Raw genomic sequence first — 16,817 nt, forward strand, 5'->3', positions numbered from 1 at the left:
TATATATCAATCTATATCAATGTCATTTTATTTGAACAGATTTGTAATAAACAGTAAGATTTGCGAGACAGAAAAGTTTCATTTAGATATTTTAAAATATTCTAAACTTTTCAAATAAATTTAAATACAATGGTATCTTTGGAAATATACTAAGGGAATATATAACCGGCCCCACGTAAGTTTTACCAAAATTACTGGACCCTCGCTTGCGAGGGTCCCACACCCAAACAAAAAACGACTCCCACAATATAAATCTCTTCAAAAAGCTACACTTCCACTTCAGCATCTTCCCACGCCACTAATATGCCTCGTACAAACAAAGAAATTGAGGAACTGATTGAAAAAGCGCTGGATAAACTACATACCCAATCTCGGCTAAATATCTCAAAAGTTGCGCGTGAACTTGATGTGCCTTATCAACGGCTCCGTAGCCCCTATCGGGGCAAAAAATCACTATTTGAACGTGAACCTAATGGTCGGAAGCTTGATCCTGCCCAAGAGAAAGCTTTATGTGGCTGGATAGACTATAATGATAGTCTAGGATTACCAGTTAAGCGCACACAAATTGTGGCAGCTGCAACTTCAATTTTGAAACTGGCAAACCCATCCTCACCACCACTGAGTGAAAAATGGCTCAAACGCTTCCTACAACGACATCCTAAATACAATATCCGACGTCGAAAAAGCCTTGATATTGAACGTCTTCATGCACATGACAAATCATTGATTCAGGAGTGGTTTCAAAGGTTTCAAAATGCATTTGATCTATATGGTGTTCAACCTGAAGATTTATATGATTTTGATGAAACAGGCTTCCAAATTGGTATTGGAAAAGACCAATGGATCATTACACGTGAACCTAGGCGAAAAATTGTTTCTGGAAATCCTAATATTGTGTGTGATAATCTGGTGGATTATAATCATCCTGAAGTGCCAGAATCCCCCTCAACCAATTCATCCAATTCAACAAATATCAGCACACTCAAAACAATTCAACGATTTCAGAGACTTGAGAGCAGGCTTTTGACGTTGAACAAGGATATTTCTCATTATGAAAATATTGTCAAAAAGCTCTCAAAGGGGGCACAATCATGTGCATATCAGCTAGAGGAGGCACACCGAGAGATTGAGACATCAAAAGCTGCAACTGCTGCACGCCATGCACGTTATGGTGTATCAAGAACAGGTTTTATCAAGAGGCATTATTTCTTCAGCGAATGTGGCGAAAATGAATCAGGATAAACAAAAGCTGACTGATTTGGAGGCAATTGATAAACTGCGGCCCCAGTGGAAGAAGGTTATGATTGAACTAAAACGGCACTGTAGGCAGTCAGGACGCCGTTTGAAGCGCTGAAATTTTTTTTACTTATTGTTCGTCCTATGAATACACATATTGAGACCTCAATTACTAGTAATTCTAATGTAAATGTGGGTAATTTGGGTGTCAAAGATGGATGCTGTGATAATTTATATTGTGGGGGGTCGTTGTTTGGGTGTCGGACCCTCGCAAGCGAGGGTCCAGTAATTTTGGTAAAAATTACGTGGGGCCGGTTAGTAGTAGTAGAACATACTTAAGAGAGAATTTTCATATTATTATCAATGATTTAAAATATTAAGACAATAAGTCAAGTCTAAAATAATAGATAATATTAATTTTGAAAATTACTATAAGAATATAGAGAGAAGTAAAATAAGTTTTATAGAGCATGTTGGAAGTTAAACACGGTTCAACATCTAACTTCTAAAGCTGCGATCAAATTTACTTGATCAATTAGCGAGGACTCGAGAAGAAAGGCGAACTTCTCTATTCATATCTGTGATCTATCATGTTTACCCCGCTCTACACCGCTTTTTCTTCGTCACCGTGTTTGTTTAGTATGTTCTACTTCGGTCTATTTATACGAGAATTATCCTAGAGACAGGCAGACAGTTCTCTCAATATATCCGTTCTCACCCATCTTGTCTTTTATCCCATTTGGGGTGTCCAGCAAATGACTAAGCAAAGTCATAGACCCCGAATGCCGACATATACTATGTAACGTAATTCCCGCCCGTGTGGCCCATCACGCTCACTATAATAATTTCAAAGCAGATTTTGACCACCCAAACGCTGGTATAAATTTAGATATAGCTATTTTTACACTGATTTATCTTATGGCCTATCTCTTTACACCCACTACACCTCGGCGGGGCCATCTGCGCGGCCTGCAGAGTCTTCATAGCCTCTGTAGGCTCAGTGTGCTGTATAGCCTCCGCCGGTGTTTCTCGCTCCTCGGCTAACGCCTGAACCTCTTGAATGGTTAATCCGCCTTCGTCTGGTATCTGGCGTCTGGACTTAGCAGATTTTTTGCTTTCTTTCTCAAGCGCAGCGCGAAGGGTAACGTTTTCCTCCCTTAGAAGTATTTCCCTATGAAGAGAGGCTGCATAGCCTTTGAACACCTGTTCAAGCTCGGATTTTAGCGGGCTTTGAGGGCTGCTTGATCGTTGTTTGAGGCGGGCCTCGATCGAAGATGCCTGTTTCTGAAGCTGTTTGGTGGTTTTTGGTGTTTTCGGGCTGAAAATGCTAGATCTGCTGCTAGGTCGGATGCTAGGTGGTGAAGGCGTATAAAGCGATATATTTAGCTTTTCAAGCACTCGCTCTGCGTTGGTAGGCACTAGACCTGCTGCGGCGAGGCTATTTTGTATAATCGCTGGCTTATAGGCCTCCGCGCGCGCATAAGACCGCTTGTTTGCTTACCTGCATACGTTACTTCTGTTTGTTGTGTTTACATCTTTATTTGTGTATCTAAGACTGCTCCTGATCATAGCTAGATGATCAGGCGAATCCTAGGTGAATCTGAACCTGCAACTCCACCCTTCGAGGCAAAGCCCGTCCTCGAGCGAATAGTGTGTGATTTGTCCCAACCTTAAAAATATCCTCGGCCCAGCACATAAATCAGCACTATCATAGACCCTGGATGTTGACATATAATTTAATCTTATACTTTCGCACTATATTTTTTAGAGAATATTTTATACGAGAACAAAAATACAGAAGTTTTAAACACTAATATATTAGTGTACAAAACATTTAGTAGAAAACAAATATTATGAATTCAAAAATATAAATTGTTCTTAATAATTCAATAAGGAAATGATATATCATTAACTTATATACTGTTATTGTTAGATACAAAATATTATCACTAATATGAATAAGTAACAACCATTATAACGTAATTCCCGCCCGAGTGGCCCACTACGCGCTAAGACGCACCCGTATGACCATCTTCCTTCACTCACCATGCCTCCAAAACGTGCTCAATCCTCGCAGAAATCTATTGAGCAGGAGGGCAGGATCTTCCTAGCTATCAAAGACGTTCAAAATGGCTCTACTGACTCTATACACGATATCGCAGAGCGATTTCGTATACCTCGTACGACCCTTCGCCGCCGACTCGTTGGGCCAGCAATTTCGCGAGGATACACGCTCCAGCGGCCATAAATTGACCCGAACAGAAGAGGTTTCGCTTGTGCAGTGGGTATTAGATCTAGATGCGCGCGGTGCAGTGCCCAGGCCTTCTACTGTTCGAGATATGGCCAATCTTCTTCTCGCGAAGCGTGTGGAACTATTCCTATATCTACGGTCGGCAAAAATTGGGCATCAAGCTTCGTTAGTCGCCAGCCAGCCCTTCGTACGCGATACTCACGGCGATATAACTATCGATGTGCCAAAAACGAAGATCCGAAGGCCTTACGCGCATGGTTCGCCATCGTCAACGCGTGATTACCGAACACGGTATACTACCAGAGAATATATATAATTTTCACAAAACTGGCTTCGCTATGGGACTAATAGCCACTGGTAAAGTAGTCACACGCGCTATTACAACCGGGAAATCGTGAATGGGTAACAGTTATCGAGTCAATTAGCGCGTGTGGCTAGTCTACCGCCATGCGTAAAGCCAGAAAGTTTCATACAAGGGTGGTTTGATGACCTTCCATGCGATTGGCGCTTCGAAGTTAGTCAAAACGACTGGACTACAGATGAGATAGGCCTTCGATGGCTTCAAAAACTATTCATACTAGCTACTACCACGCGTACACGTGGCAAATATCGCTTATTGATTCTTGACGGCCATGGCAGCCATCTTACGCCTCAATTCGATCAAGTCTGCAGTGAAAACAACATTACTCCACTTTGCATGCCTCCTCATTCATCCCATCTCCTACAACCGCTTTGATATTGGGTGTTTTGCAGTGCTCAAGCGCGCATACGGTCGCATCATAAAGAATCAAGCGCGTATAGGATATAATCACATCGACAAGCTAGATTTTCTAGCGCGGGGTAATTCTGATATCGCATTCATCTGCGGGATGCTCTTCGGATGAACACGCACTCATCTGACTGCATTAACTTGTGTCGAGATGAGGGATATAGCCAGTTGCTCACATGATATTTATTGCCGCCCTGGAAGTCACGTACACAATAGATTTTACATAATATATAGTTTAGCTGTCAAAATATCTTTTATCATTGATTATTTATTTATTTATATATTTTCTCATGATGCATCTCAATTTATTAGCTATGATATTCTGTCGGCATTCGGGGTCTATGACTTCGCCTAGCCATGTGCTGGACCCCAAATGGGATAAAAGAATAGATTGTGAGAACAGATAGACTGAGAGAACCTGCCTCCAGAAGAATCTGTCTGTCTAACTAATTATGGGATCATTCTTGTGTAAATAGACCGAAATGGAAACAAACAGGGTAAATAGAAAGCGGGGTAAATATAATAAATCACTCATAAGACGTTTGCTTTTCTTCTCATCTGTGGGACGACCCTCTGATAAACCTAGAGTCCTAGCCAATTAATCAGGTGAATTTGATCGCAGCCTTAGAAGTTAGGTGTTGAACCGCTTTAACTTCCAACATATACTATACTATTTCAATGCTCCTAATGAATAGATTGATAGAATAATAATAGTTTAGATACCTAATAAACCAATTGTCAGCATTCGCTGGTAGGCGATGACAAAGCAGGCTGACTGATGCTAAATCATATAACCAGGAATGTGTGGAAGAAGAGTGAGATCGGCCAAAGAGGTAGAACTGTCTGATTAACTAATAATGTAACTAAGTAGATATATATAGACCGAACATACAACAAATAGTGCAAACAAAATATGCAAGTGAAAAGGGGCATGAACAGGGGTAGTTCGATACATTAAACGCCATGCATCTAAAGTGGCTTCAATATATTGGTCGCCACTCATAGGGAAGGTTCAGTATTCAGAACTTCGGATGAACTATCGGCCGTCACTCCCAAGGGTAACCACGTGTGATTTCCCGACACTATTTAACACACTAATTCGACCGAATCTGCGCTGAAAATAATATTATACCTCTCTATATACCCGCATGTTCTTTGTATCTACCATAACTACTTAATATTAGGTGTTTTGCTGTGCTTAAGCGAATATACGGTCACTATATAAGCTAGAGTGTAGAAATCGTGGACCCATGGGAAGGAAGTCCTGCCCATTTTCCATCCCAGAGATCCCATGGGAAAATCCTAGTAAGACTCATTCCATCCCATGGGTCAAAAAACGTGGACCCAGTTCCCAATTCCCATGGGATCTGCTACACTCTAATATAAGCAAACTTACGTATACGGGATATATCATATAACTATATCGACAAGTTTAATTTCTTAGCTAATTACTAACGCGCGCGGCTAGAAGACGTTAACTAAATACTATTCGAAATAGCTTCGTGGCTACCAGTTAAGTGCCAATCTATGCGAAAGGGTGCTTTTAAAGCTTGATATTTCTCATCGAACGCCTACACCACTAAGCAGTTGACTAAGTAGCAGATCTAGCTAATTCACACTAAAGATGCTGTTGGAAGTCAAACCGGTTCAACACCTGGCTTCCAAGGCTGCGATAATATCACCTGATCAACTAGCCATATCCCTCATTTCGGCCGAAATAATGCTGTCAGATGAGTGTGTGTTCATCCTAGGGGCACCCCGCAGATGAATGAGATATATCAGAAATTAACCCGCTTACACCGCTTGTTTGTTTACCGTTTGCGTTCGCCGTTACTTCTGTTTGTTGTGTTTACATCTTTGTTTGTGTATTAAAGACTGCTCCTGATCATAGCTAGATGATCAGGCGAATTCTAGGTGAATCTCAACCCGCAGACTCGACCCTTCGAGGCAAAGCCCGTCATCGAGCGAATAGTCTGTGATTCGTCTCAAATCCCACAATATCCTTGGTCTAGCACATGACTAATCTAGTCATAGACCCTGGATGCTAACTAATAGATAATATATTACAACCCTATAACAGAAGAGACTATAGCCTACTAACAAGCCATCACGAACTAACTATTCCTAAGAGCTAGGCACAAACCCTAATCACGTACACACTCAGGTGGCAAGGCAGACCAGAGTTATCAGCACTACTAACACATAACCGCCATTAGGCTTCGGCATAACCCATTCTGGGTCGGACGTCCCGACACAAAACCCAATGCTAAGAACCAAAAAACAAACATAAACATAAAAATGCCAAGGATTTCCTAAGTTAGGCCTACTTCTGCACTTTTTTATGAATTTTGGTTTTTTTACTTGTCGTAGATTGGGTCGAAAATTGGGTTTGCCGAAGTCTAACCGCCAGTAATAGAAGGATATAAAAATCAAAGGGTAGATCATACCAAGCCTCATCCACCACTATACATCTACCATGTATGCTGTCAGAAAGGACTAAATATATAAGGACACACTTTTTTACGCACATATATTTAGTTCTTCGCGATTAATTACACATTATTACTTAGATATACCTTTCATTCTATCTTCACCGTTCGACCAAGCCAAACATCTTACAAGTAGGGGAGCTCTTCAGACTAACCTACTTAGCGCTCTACCTAGCACATCCTTCGAAGTTACTCAATAGGACCCGAGCCCGTGTAAGGCCTAGTACGGCAACGGTACATTTGCGAGTCGATACTTGAGGACTACTGAGTGGTGCTCAGAATGCCATTTGTGGCTACGCCAGCAAATATCGTTATTATACCGATTAATAACTAGTAAGTTATTGACCAACGTTTGACCACTCACCGTTAACAGATAGCAACGCGTAGCACGTTAATAAATAGGGTTACATATAATTATTTTCATATACTCTATTACTTAAATTTATACCACATTGGGATATGTCAAAAAAGAAAAAAGAAAAAAAAGCCTATATCAAGATTTCACCAAATGCCATCCTGTTGCGTACCAGCCATGACCGTCCTAGAGATATAAGGAAAGAAGGCAACCAACCGGGAGGGATGAAAGGTCCTGGGGGTTTAAGACCGTAGCTAAGATGAGAATGTAGAGACACTAGAGTCTGCTCAAGTCTCGGGTACTCAGCTTGTGCCGCCTGAAGGCTAGGATCAAAAAACCCTATCATAGACATATTGCTTGAGCCAGTATCGCTGCTCAATGATGTACACAAAGCAAAGTCCAGACTATTCAATATTTCCATCCCGCGCCTTGCCAAACTATAAAACTGAGCCTGATGACATAGAAGGCCGAATCCATCATAGAATGTCGTATGGCTGCAGCGCAAGTTTGAATCAATCATTATTTGAACACCGTGTGAAAAAAGGCTCTTTTCACCAAACTGAATAGAGAGAAGAGAGACTCCAGGAGATGCTAGGGCATCGACAAGGTATATTGGAAGCAAAAAGAGGCGCTCTGCAGGTGGGCCACCTCCTTCCTCCCCAATAAGTGTGTAGATTTGGGTGATAGACGAGATCATTTTCGACGTCTCATCCATCAGTGCGCGACGATGATAAAGAAATAGGATGTTTGTTGAGTGGTTTGACTCAGCTGATCCACTGGACTGGAGACTGTTACACGGGTCCACAAAGGCTCGGTAAAGCGAGGACTTCGTACTGCAGATAAAGAGTCGAAGACGTGTTCTTTTGATGACAAGGACAGGGACCTTGGCATCCCAACCTGTGTCCGGATTTTCGAGCCAAAGAGGTGGAGGTAGTTGGTCGATAATCACTTCATCAAAACGCTGGCCAAACTCGGATACTGCCACTGGATTGTACTGGTCACCGGTCCATGACGGTGGGCTCATGAAGGCTTTGATATACCTCGCCATTTTGATGTGGAATACATGGTCCGTGAAGGGTGTGAGAGTATATGGGTGAGTTGTTAGGGGCTGTAGGTTGTCATGTGGCGGTTCGATACCGAAGTAGCTATCAAGGATTAGAGGCCAGTGACCAAAAAAGGTGCACATAAACCTGGGAATTAGCGTTAGTTCATCTTGATCACTCAAGATTTACTGGCAAGCCTAAAGCAGAACACACCGATCCTAGACATAGAGACTCCAAAAAGTTCGCCTGCGCAATTCCATCTCAGTCTGGTCAAGGACAATGCCGAGATCCTTGAGATGCAAGCCCATCTCATGGGCATCTTTGACAGCTGCACTCAGACTTGACCAGCTCTCTCGAATCTTCCCATAGTTCTTGATATATCCTGTATGGAAAATCTGTGCTGAACCGTTTCCAGTGAGGGCTTTCTGTCTGGAGATTGCGATTTGTCCGTATCATTAGCCAATGTTTAAAGCCACTGCTCCACGGCCTCTGGGTGTGTTCTAAGTACACCTTTGGTGGGATATTTCGGAGACGGGAGCGTTTGAAGACTTAGAAAACATGACCCGATCACGAGAATTCCGAAGTCAATATCCTCGTCCGCAATGGGCTCCCCTGAAGGATCCTTGGCACATCGCCCTCCGCCTTCGAGGCGCAGCCTAACGCTGGTACACCACAGAGCTGTCAGACGTCGTAGTAATTTGGACAAGGACTCGCTGGAGACGGGCTGGTTCCGATAATTGGAACGGCATACTAAACTACGCTTAACTGAAGCTTCTGACGGCAAAGTGTACTTGAGATGATGTCCGAGCTAGCCGTTCCGTGATTGAATGTGCACATAGTTACGCTACGTGATACATAAGCTGCTGAACTGGTCAGTTAAGTCCTGATTTCTACGATCGCACAGTTCCGAATGATCTGGTTACGACTGGAACTGTCTTTACAGAAGGACGTGCCTAAACCAACTCGCTCTACGACTACTGCTACTTTCATGGATCTGCTTGATTCCGGATACCAGCACTTTTCGAAATTGCCGCATGCCTATGAAACCCCAGAGATCCCCACAGAACCGGAGATTTCTCGCATACGAGCGAATAACTCATTTGCTCCGAAAACGAACACGGGTCATACAATCTCTGGCACAAGAGATTGGGTCAGGTGAATCAGAATGTGCTATCTCATCTCGAAGCCCATGCGATGAACATCTCAATTGATCCAGATTCAACATTTTCCGACTGTGAATCATGCAAGCTAGCACGTGCAAATCGTCAGATCTCCCGGAAACCAATGGAATATACTCGACCTTTTCAGGCGATTCACTGGGATCTAGCATTGTTTGAGAAATCCCTTGGCAAAAACACGCTATCTCTCTCATTCAGTTGATCCTGTGACTAAGTATCAGCTTGCTGAGGATATCGCCAAAAAGTCTGACTCAGCCGATTCTCTGATTGCCCAGATTAATCTGATTGAGAATCAGTTCGGTGTGAGAGTTCAGACTATACACTGCGACGGTGAAAGATCAATCATCCCAGCAATCACTGATGAGATCAAACAACGTGGTATCAGACTCGAAACCTCGCCGCCCTATCAGCCTGAGCAGAACGGCTACGCCGAGAGATATGGTGGGATGATATCATCAATGGCTAGGCAGATGCTTATTCAGGCCAATCTTCCCTCGAATCTCTGGCACGAAGCCTGCCGAGTAGCAATATACATCCAAAATCGAATCCCACATCGCTTACTCAGTTGGAAATCGCCCTTCGAGAAACTACACGATGAACTCGACCCTGAGAAACGACCCTCTTGGCTTACCAATAAGCCTGATCTCTCCAACCTTCGAATCTTCGGATGTAGAGCTTATGTTCGCATCAACAACATCCCCCGCCTTGCAAAAATGAACCCCCGCGCTGAGATTGGTTACCTGGTTGGATATGATGCATCAAACATCTGGAGAATTTGGATGCCTGGAAAAAAAGGGTGATAAGAGCCCGTGATGTTGTGTTTGATGAGACCTTGTTCTTTGAACCTGATAAGATGCAGTCATCCAAAGAACTGAGAATCATTGATGACCAATCACATCAGATTACCCAATTGGATGATGAGGAAACGACCCTAGTACTCAACGAGATCGATATCCCAGACCCTACAGCACCACCCCAGAATCACCTGAATCAACTGATCAAGATGATCAAGGTGATCTCGAGAACTCGCCAAGAAACGACCCTATTGAAAACGACCTGATCCTTGGCGATATCCCCGAAACACCGCCACACTCTGAGAAATTAGATGATTCATCTGATAGTGAATCAGACCAGCATGAGGATCAGACCTCTGCGATGCGACCATTCGTCCTGATTGATAACACTGATATCGACCTATCAGCGTATCATCTTAAACCATCGCATAAGCGAGATCGATCTGATTCGCCACCACCTGACGAACCTGACGAGAAACACCAGCGTGTGAACTTGGCAGCGTTCATCCAGGCATTCTCGGCCCATCAGAACCAGCCAAAGAAGGTGGCTATTTCATCAGTCCCACCAGCACCATCTGATTACTCGAAACTCGAGAATCACCCGTTCCGCCAAGAGTTCCGAGACGCGATGCAGGTCGAATTCGCCAAGCTAATTGAGATGGAAGCATTCATCCCATTCTCGACGAGTGAAATGTATCGATCACATGATCAAAACTGCACTGGAAGCTCAAAGCACTGTCCTCGACATCAGGTGATTCCTATGAGATGGGTATTCGCATACAAATCAGATGATAAGGGCTTTATCTCAAAGTTCAAAGCTCGACTATGTGTGCGAGGTGATATGCAGTTACCTGCCGATCAAGATACAAGGACAAGCACCCTAGCCTCGAGGACTTTCCAAACCCTGATCGCTATCATGACTGCATTTGATCTCGAAACCTACCAGATGGATGTGGTTAATGCTTTCCTAAACAGTAAACTCGATCAGGAAGTATACTGCCACTACCCACCAGGCATGGGATCAAAAGGTCGCTGTTTGAAACTGAAACGTGCTGTGTATGGTCTGAGAGTTGCTGGGAAACGATGGGAAAACGACATCAGATCAACACTGCTATCTATTAACTTCCAGCACTGCCCTGATGACCCGTGCTTATATCATGATGGGAAGATGATCATCATGGTGTTTGTTGATGATTTCTTGGCGCTCTACCATCGATCTGATAAGCAGCATGCGATTGATATCAAACGGAAACTTCGACAGCAGTTCGAAATGAAGGACTGTGGGGAACTCACTCAATTCATCGGAATACGCATAGCACGTGATCGTCTGAATCGAAAAACGTGGCTCGATCGATCAGCCTATATTGAGAAGATCACGGCGAAATTCCATCTTCTGAACCATCGAACACCTCGAGTACCCCTTCCATCTCAATACTCGACGACCTTCACATCAGACGATAAGCTAGATGATAAGCTTATTAACCTTTACCAGCAGAAGTGTGGATCAACCCTGTTTCCGGCGATATGGACTCGACCAGACGTTGCGTTTGCTAATCAGATCCTGGCGCAACATCTCACAAAGCCAACTGTGAAACATATGGCTGCTGTTGACCACCTGATTTCATATCTTTATGGAACACGAGATCTTGCTATTTGTTATGATGGAAACTGGAGATCAGCTGATGCTTTCATGGCAGCATCAGATGCTAGCTTCGGAGATAACCATGATCGGAAAAGCTCTGAAGGTTTCGTCTTTTGCTTATTTGGTGGCCCTATTGAATGGTCATCCAGGAAGCAACCAACGATCACAACGTCAAAGACTGAAGCTGAGCTACTAGCTATCTCACAAGCTAGTAAGCACCTGTATTGGACGATTCGAGTATTCCGATTCATCGATTTCGACCCATCACATGATCTTGTCATCCAATGTGATAACAAACAGTCGATCTGATAACACGTGAACGATCAATTTTTCAGACGAAACTGCGTCATGTTGATATCCATCATCTCTGGATACGCCAAGAAGTTCAGCAGAAACGACTCAACATCAGATGGATCAAGTCATCTGATATGCCTGCTGATGGCCTGACTAAGCTGCTTTCTCAAGAAAAACATGCCAAATTCCTCGAACAGCTTGGGATGGAACGATCTCAAGATCAGTGATCTCGAAAAATAAAAAAGGGGGTATGTCGGGAAATCACACGTGATTACCCTTGGGAGTGACGGCCGATAGTTCATCCGAATGGCGTACAATATATTGAAGCCACATTAGATACATGGCGTTTGATGTATCGAACTACCCCTATTCGTGCCTCTTTTCACTTGCATATTTTGTTTGCACTATTTGTTCTATTTTCGGTCTATATATATCTACTTAGTTACATTATTAGTTAATGAGACAGTTCTATCTCTTTGACTGATCTCACTCTTCTTCTTCCACACATTCCTGGTTATGTGATTTAGCATCAGTCAGCTTGCTTTGTCGTCGCATACCAGCGAATGCTGACAAATGATTATATTATCCTAATTACCATCTCGAATATTTAAATTTAGAAAGATTATATTACTAGATCTATAGTTACTTTATTTTTTCTTTCTAATTACTTTAATTTTTGTATTAGTATTTTATTTTTAATTCATATTAGCTATATGTAAATTCTTTCTATACCTTGAATAATTTACATTAAATCGTGAACAAACAAAATTAGGTATATGTTGTGCCGGTTAGCGGGGAGCCGGAAACCCCGCTCATTTGAACCGCCGCTCTGCCGCCCGCCACCGCCTGTCATATGCGGGAATCCCACTACCGCTTACGGCTTAGCGTGTCTGTTTTGGGCATCGTGCCCCCGTCTCGCCGCTTTTGCGCCCGCCGCCTGCCGCCTGATGTGTTTGTACAATTTGCACAATTTGTATTTCCAGCGGGCGGGTGGGGCTGCTGAGCTAAGAGACGGCTACACAAGACCTTATTCCGCACTTTTTATAGCTCTGGGCAAGTTTGCACCTGCAGATCATCTTGATTTCTCATCTCCGTCTTGGCTGTGGGTCGCATGTACCGCAAAGCTCCGAATCAACTTCAAAACTCTCCGCGGGGATGACCAGGGTTCTACTATATAAGTCCACGACCTCTTACTCCTTCCGTTACGTAACCCATCTAATTCATCGCAAAGCTTCATTACGCTAGTTCCTGAAAATTAAACCTATTTCCCGCAACCGTTGCTGCCATGGCTTTCCCCAACCGCATCTTCACCCGTTCAACATGGCGCCTAATTGGCCTAGGCCTGACAACGACCGTCTTCTCCTTGGGAGCGTTGTCCCTTGTCGCGCCATCCACCGCCGCAGATACTCTTGGTGTCGTACCTATCACAGCCGAAGGCCGCAACATAACCGAGAAGGCAATGATATTCCTTGGTATACGTGACATAGCCGTGGCCGCAGCGATGTTTTGGTTATCTCGTAAAGGAAAGGACAATGAGTTGGGGGTTTTGCTGACTGCGTGGACCGCGGTCTGTGTGGTGGACACTTGGGTTACGATTCAAGGACCGAGAGGATGGGATAAAGGGGTTTGGGGATTGTGCGGGGGCGCGGCGGTGGTGATGCTTGGAGGACTAGGGCTGTTGCAGGTGTGACGTCTTCAAGCCGATGAAGTGACAAATGTTTGAGCGTGGTAGATCAAGAGAAAAACAACGGCATTTATGCTGTCGTTTTCACCTGTCTTGTGAGAGAAGAGAGGCTAATCACCGCCTTATCGCCAAGTTTGTCTGCTGATGACGGCTGAACCCAGCCAGACAATCAATATATGGGCTAGCATCTACCAAGGGACAATCCGTGTAGCAATTACGTTTCCTTGACTCGAATTCTTTCTCTATTCATTGTACCGTTTATACACCTGGAGGGAAAGTATAAATGCAAATAATTCTTGACCTGCAGAGATATGCTGCCTGCATGGTGTATCCGGATGGCCGAGATCTCGCTTATCCCGGCCCAACCCTGGAGGCGGCGTTTACGTTCAAGACGCAGCCTAACAACAGCTTAGTGGTATCGGTTCAACACGGCTTTTAAGCACTCCTCGGGTACAGAACAAGGCAGACCGCGTACAAGCTGTCGTAAAGTACTATAGGATAGTTTGCCCGCTGCCTCAAAGCCAGCCGCTTATTTACTTGCCGAGCATCCGGATAGGGTTAAGGCTAGGTGAATATGAACAGTATCTGTTGGAAGTCAAAGTAGTTCAACACCTGACTTCTAAGGCTGTGATGTAATCCTGATCAGCTCACTGGGGAATAAGAGAGTTAGCTCGTGTGTAAAGGGGAAAGTACGAAATTTACCCCGCTTTCGCTTATATTGTTTGTCTGCTTGTTTGCTTCTATTTTGGTCTATTTATATGAGATTGATTCCAACGTTAGCTAGTTGGGCAGTTGAATGTTCTCATCTCTGAATATTAGCTGTTCTCACCCATCTTATCTTTCCATGTCAATCGAGGTCCAGCACATGACTAAGACGAGTCATAGAACCCGGTTGCTGACAGTATCGTACTCTCGAATCCGGCAAGTGTGAAATTTGATAATTGGCACAGACCGTTCGCAGTAGGAACTTATCTTCACTAATAATCTCGCATTTCTTTTTTTTCCGGAAACAAGAGTACAACCCCCTACGAAACCTCACGTTATGCCGGCCTGCAGGTTAGATCAAATTTTGCCTGCTTTCAACACATCCATAGGCTTGTGATAATTGGCAAACAAAAGGAAAATTAATCGGGTAAGAAGTGTATTGAGAGGAAAGGGGAATAAACCTTGCCTCAACATAGTTAATCATCGGGTTTTCGGTCTTAATAAGAGATGTAGGTGTACGGGTTTCAGTCCGGTCTTGGTATCGGTGGCAGGATGTCAAACAAAAACCGCTATGCTAAGCAGAAGAGAACTCTCACTGGGCTGCATCTGGGTTATCGACAGGCCAAGGAAGGAAAATGAAGTACTGTATACATATAGAGTAACTTCCCACTGTATCCCCTTCTTTTGCACAAAGAGACCGGGCCTTAATGCCGGAGCTAAAAAATTCTAAAACTAATGCTGTGGATGTACATGGAGCCAGCACACATATAAAGTACATCCTAGAGTTATTCGGAAGAGAGCTAAATATAACAAAGATAAGGCGGCAATCACATCCAGTGGAATAGATTAACCCCTTAGCTCCAACTGCTGATCCGTGACCTCTGCCACCTGCTCTTCCATCTGTCGAAACTCCATTCCCAGCTTACGCTCTGCCCTAGTGGTATCAACCATATAGTTGGTTGAATCCACGGGGTCCAGCTTGACCGGTACATTGGGGTAGCGCGTTTTCACAAAACCATATACTTCCCGCCACGAATGTCTTTTGCACGAAACAAGGTACGGCTGTACACCCTTGACAGTACTACCGCTCCTGGTCAGAGCTCTGACGTGCGCTATAGCAACATCATCCACATGAACGCCGATGAACTGCCCATCCAGTGGCATTCCAGACGTGAGCGAAAGGAAGAGCAGTCTGTTCGTGCCGTTAAGTTGCTCCGCAGTCTCTTGGGCGAGACTGCGACCAAAGACATAGATGGGATGAATCGTGGCTATGTCAAAAGGTGGATTGTTGGCGGCCACGAAGTCGATCACGGCCTTTTGGGCGGCTATCTTGCTGGCATGATATTTTTCAATTTCGGGGCGGCCGGGAAGAGATTCGACATCAAACGTAAAATCGAAATCGTTATCCTCTTGGGTAAATGTCAGCGGGGAACTGGCGCTCTCGGCACCTTACACGGCAAGGAAAGACATACCTCGAACGACCGCGCCATCTGGGATTGGTCCAATGGGTATCAGAGAGAAGATGGAGGCCGTGATCACCACTTTCCGGATGCTTGGGACTTTCAGAGCCGACTGTAGCACAGACACTGTTCCTTTCACAGCGGGAGTCAGGTGATCTGCAGTGCCTGAGCCGGGTATGGGTGAGGCTACGTGCATCACATACTCAACCCCCTGCAAGCACTCATCAAAGCCTCCGGGTGCGGTGATGTCGGGCACGACAACAAAGGTTATTTTATCTTGGTGTTCGGCGAAGATCCGGCGTAGCTTGTCAGCCTGATCTTCGCGCCGAACCACAAGACAAACATTGAAACCAGCCTCCAAGGTGCGGAGGGCGACCTGGGAGCCGATGAAGCCTGTAGCTCCGGTGATCAAGACGAGAGAAATTTGCGAAAGAGATGCGACGTAGTATCGGAGTCAAATTTGCTACAATTATTTTGAGCCCATTATGCGCATTAAATACAGGCCACTGAGGCATAGAATGCTCATAAATTGAATTATGGTTTTACTTTAAAACTCCATTGCTTATTCATTATTTGTCATTACTCTTCATTCTTCAAGCCAAAGCTTATCTGAAGTACGTGCCGCTCTTCCGATCAACTCTGCAATTAACTACTCAGAGTAGTTAGCTAGTTACAGTAGAGAGTGTCGGGAACGGGGTGGGGCTGTTTATTGAAGTCTCGGATTGATAGTATTCAGCCCAAAGTCAAATAGTCAGATGATCCTCACAAGAATGCTCGGAGCCAGTATATTTTGGCTTTTTTGCCCGTAGCCGTTCGAAGGCTTGGCATGTATGTTCGACGACCCCGGTGGTTCTGGTGGGCGGATCCTCGGGGACTTTTGTGGAGTTTCTAAGCAGTGACAAAACAATACCTTCATT

The 16,817-nt window shown here is 44.3% G+C and overlaps 3 protein-coding genes across 3 annotated transcripts; 2 read left to right on the forward strand and 1 right to left on the reverse strand.

Annotated features, from left to right (window-relative positions):
• Positions 1-303: 303 nt before the first annotated feature.
• On the forward strand, positions 304-1,354 carry N7532_002445 (uncharacterized protein; the record flags this gene model as incomplete). Its single annotated transcript, XM_056614939.1, has 2 exons — positions 304-1,171; positions 1,215-1,354. The coding sequence occupies 2 exons, from the start codon at positions 304-306 to the stop codon at positions 1,352-1,354; spliced, it is 1,008 nt and encodes a 335-aa protein (XP_056477911.1).
• A 9,122-nt stretch (positions 1,355-10,476) lies between these two features.
• On the forward strand, positions 10,477-12,066 carry N7532_002446 (Ty1/Copia family ribonuclease HI; the record flags this gene model as incomplete). Its single annotated transcript, XM_056614940.1, has 1 exon — positions 10,477-12,066. One exon carries the CDS (start codon positions 10,477-10,479, stop codon positions 12,064-12,066), a length of 1,590 nt encoding a protein of 529 aa, XP_056477912.1.
• Positions 12,067-15,286: 3,220 nt separating this feature from the next.
• Positions 15,287-16,490, reverse strand: N7532_002447 (NAD-dependent epimerase/dehydratase; the record flags this gene model as incomplete). The annotated part of the gene is made up of 3 exons (XM_056614941.1): positions 15,287-15,849; positions 15,913-16,293; positions 16,484-16,490. 3 exons carry the CDS (start codon positions 16,488-16,490, stop codon positions 15,287-15,289), a joined length of 951 nt encoding a protein of 316 aa, XP_056477913.1.
• Between the last annotated feature and the right edge of the window lie 327 nt (positions 16,491-16,817).

Source organism: Penicillium argentinense (assembly GCF_028826775.1).
Source record: "Penicillium argentinense strain IBT 30761 chromosome Unknown utg000003l_segment0_segment0, whole genome shotgun sequence".
Taxonomy (NCBI): domain Eukaryota; kingdom Fungi; phylum Ascomycota; class Eurotiomycetes; order Eurotiales; family Aspergillaceae; genus Penicillium; species Penicillium argentinense.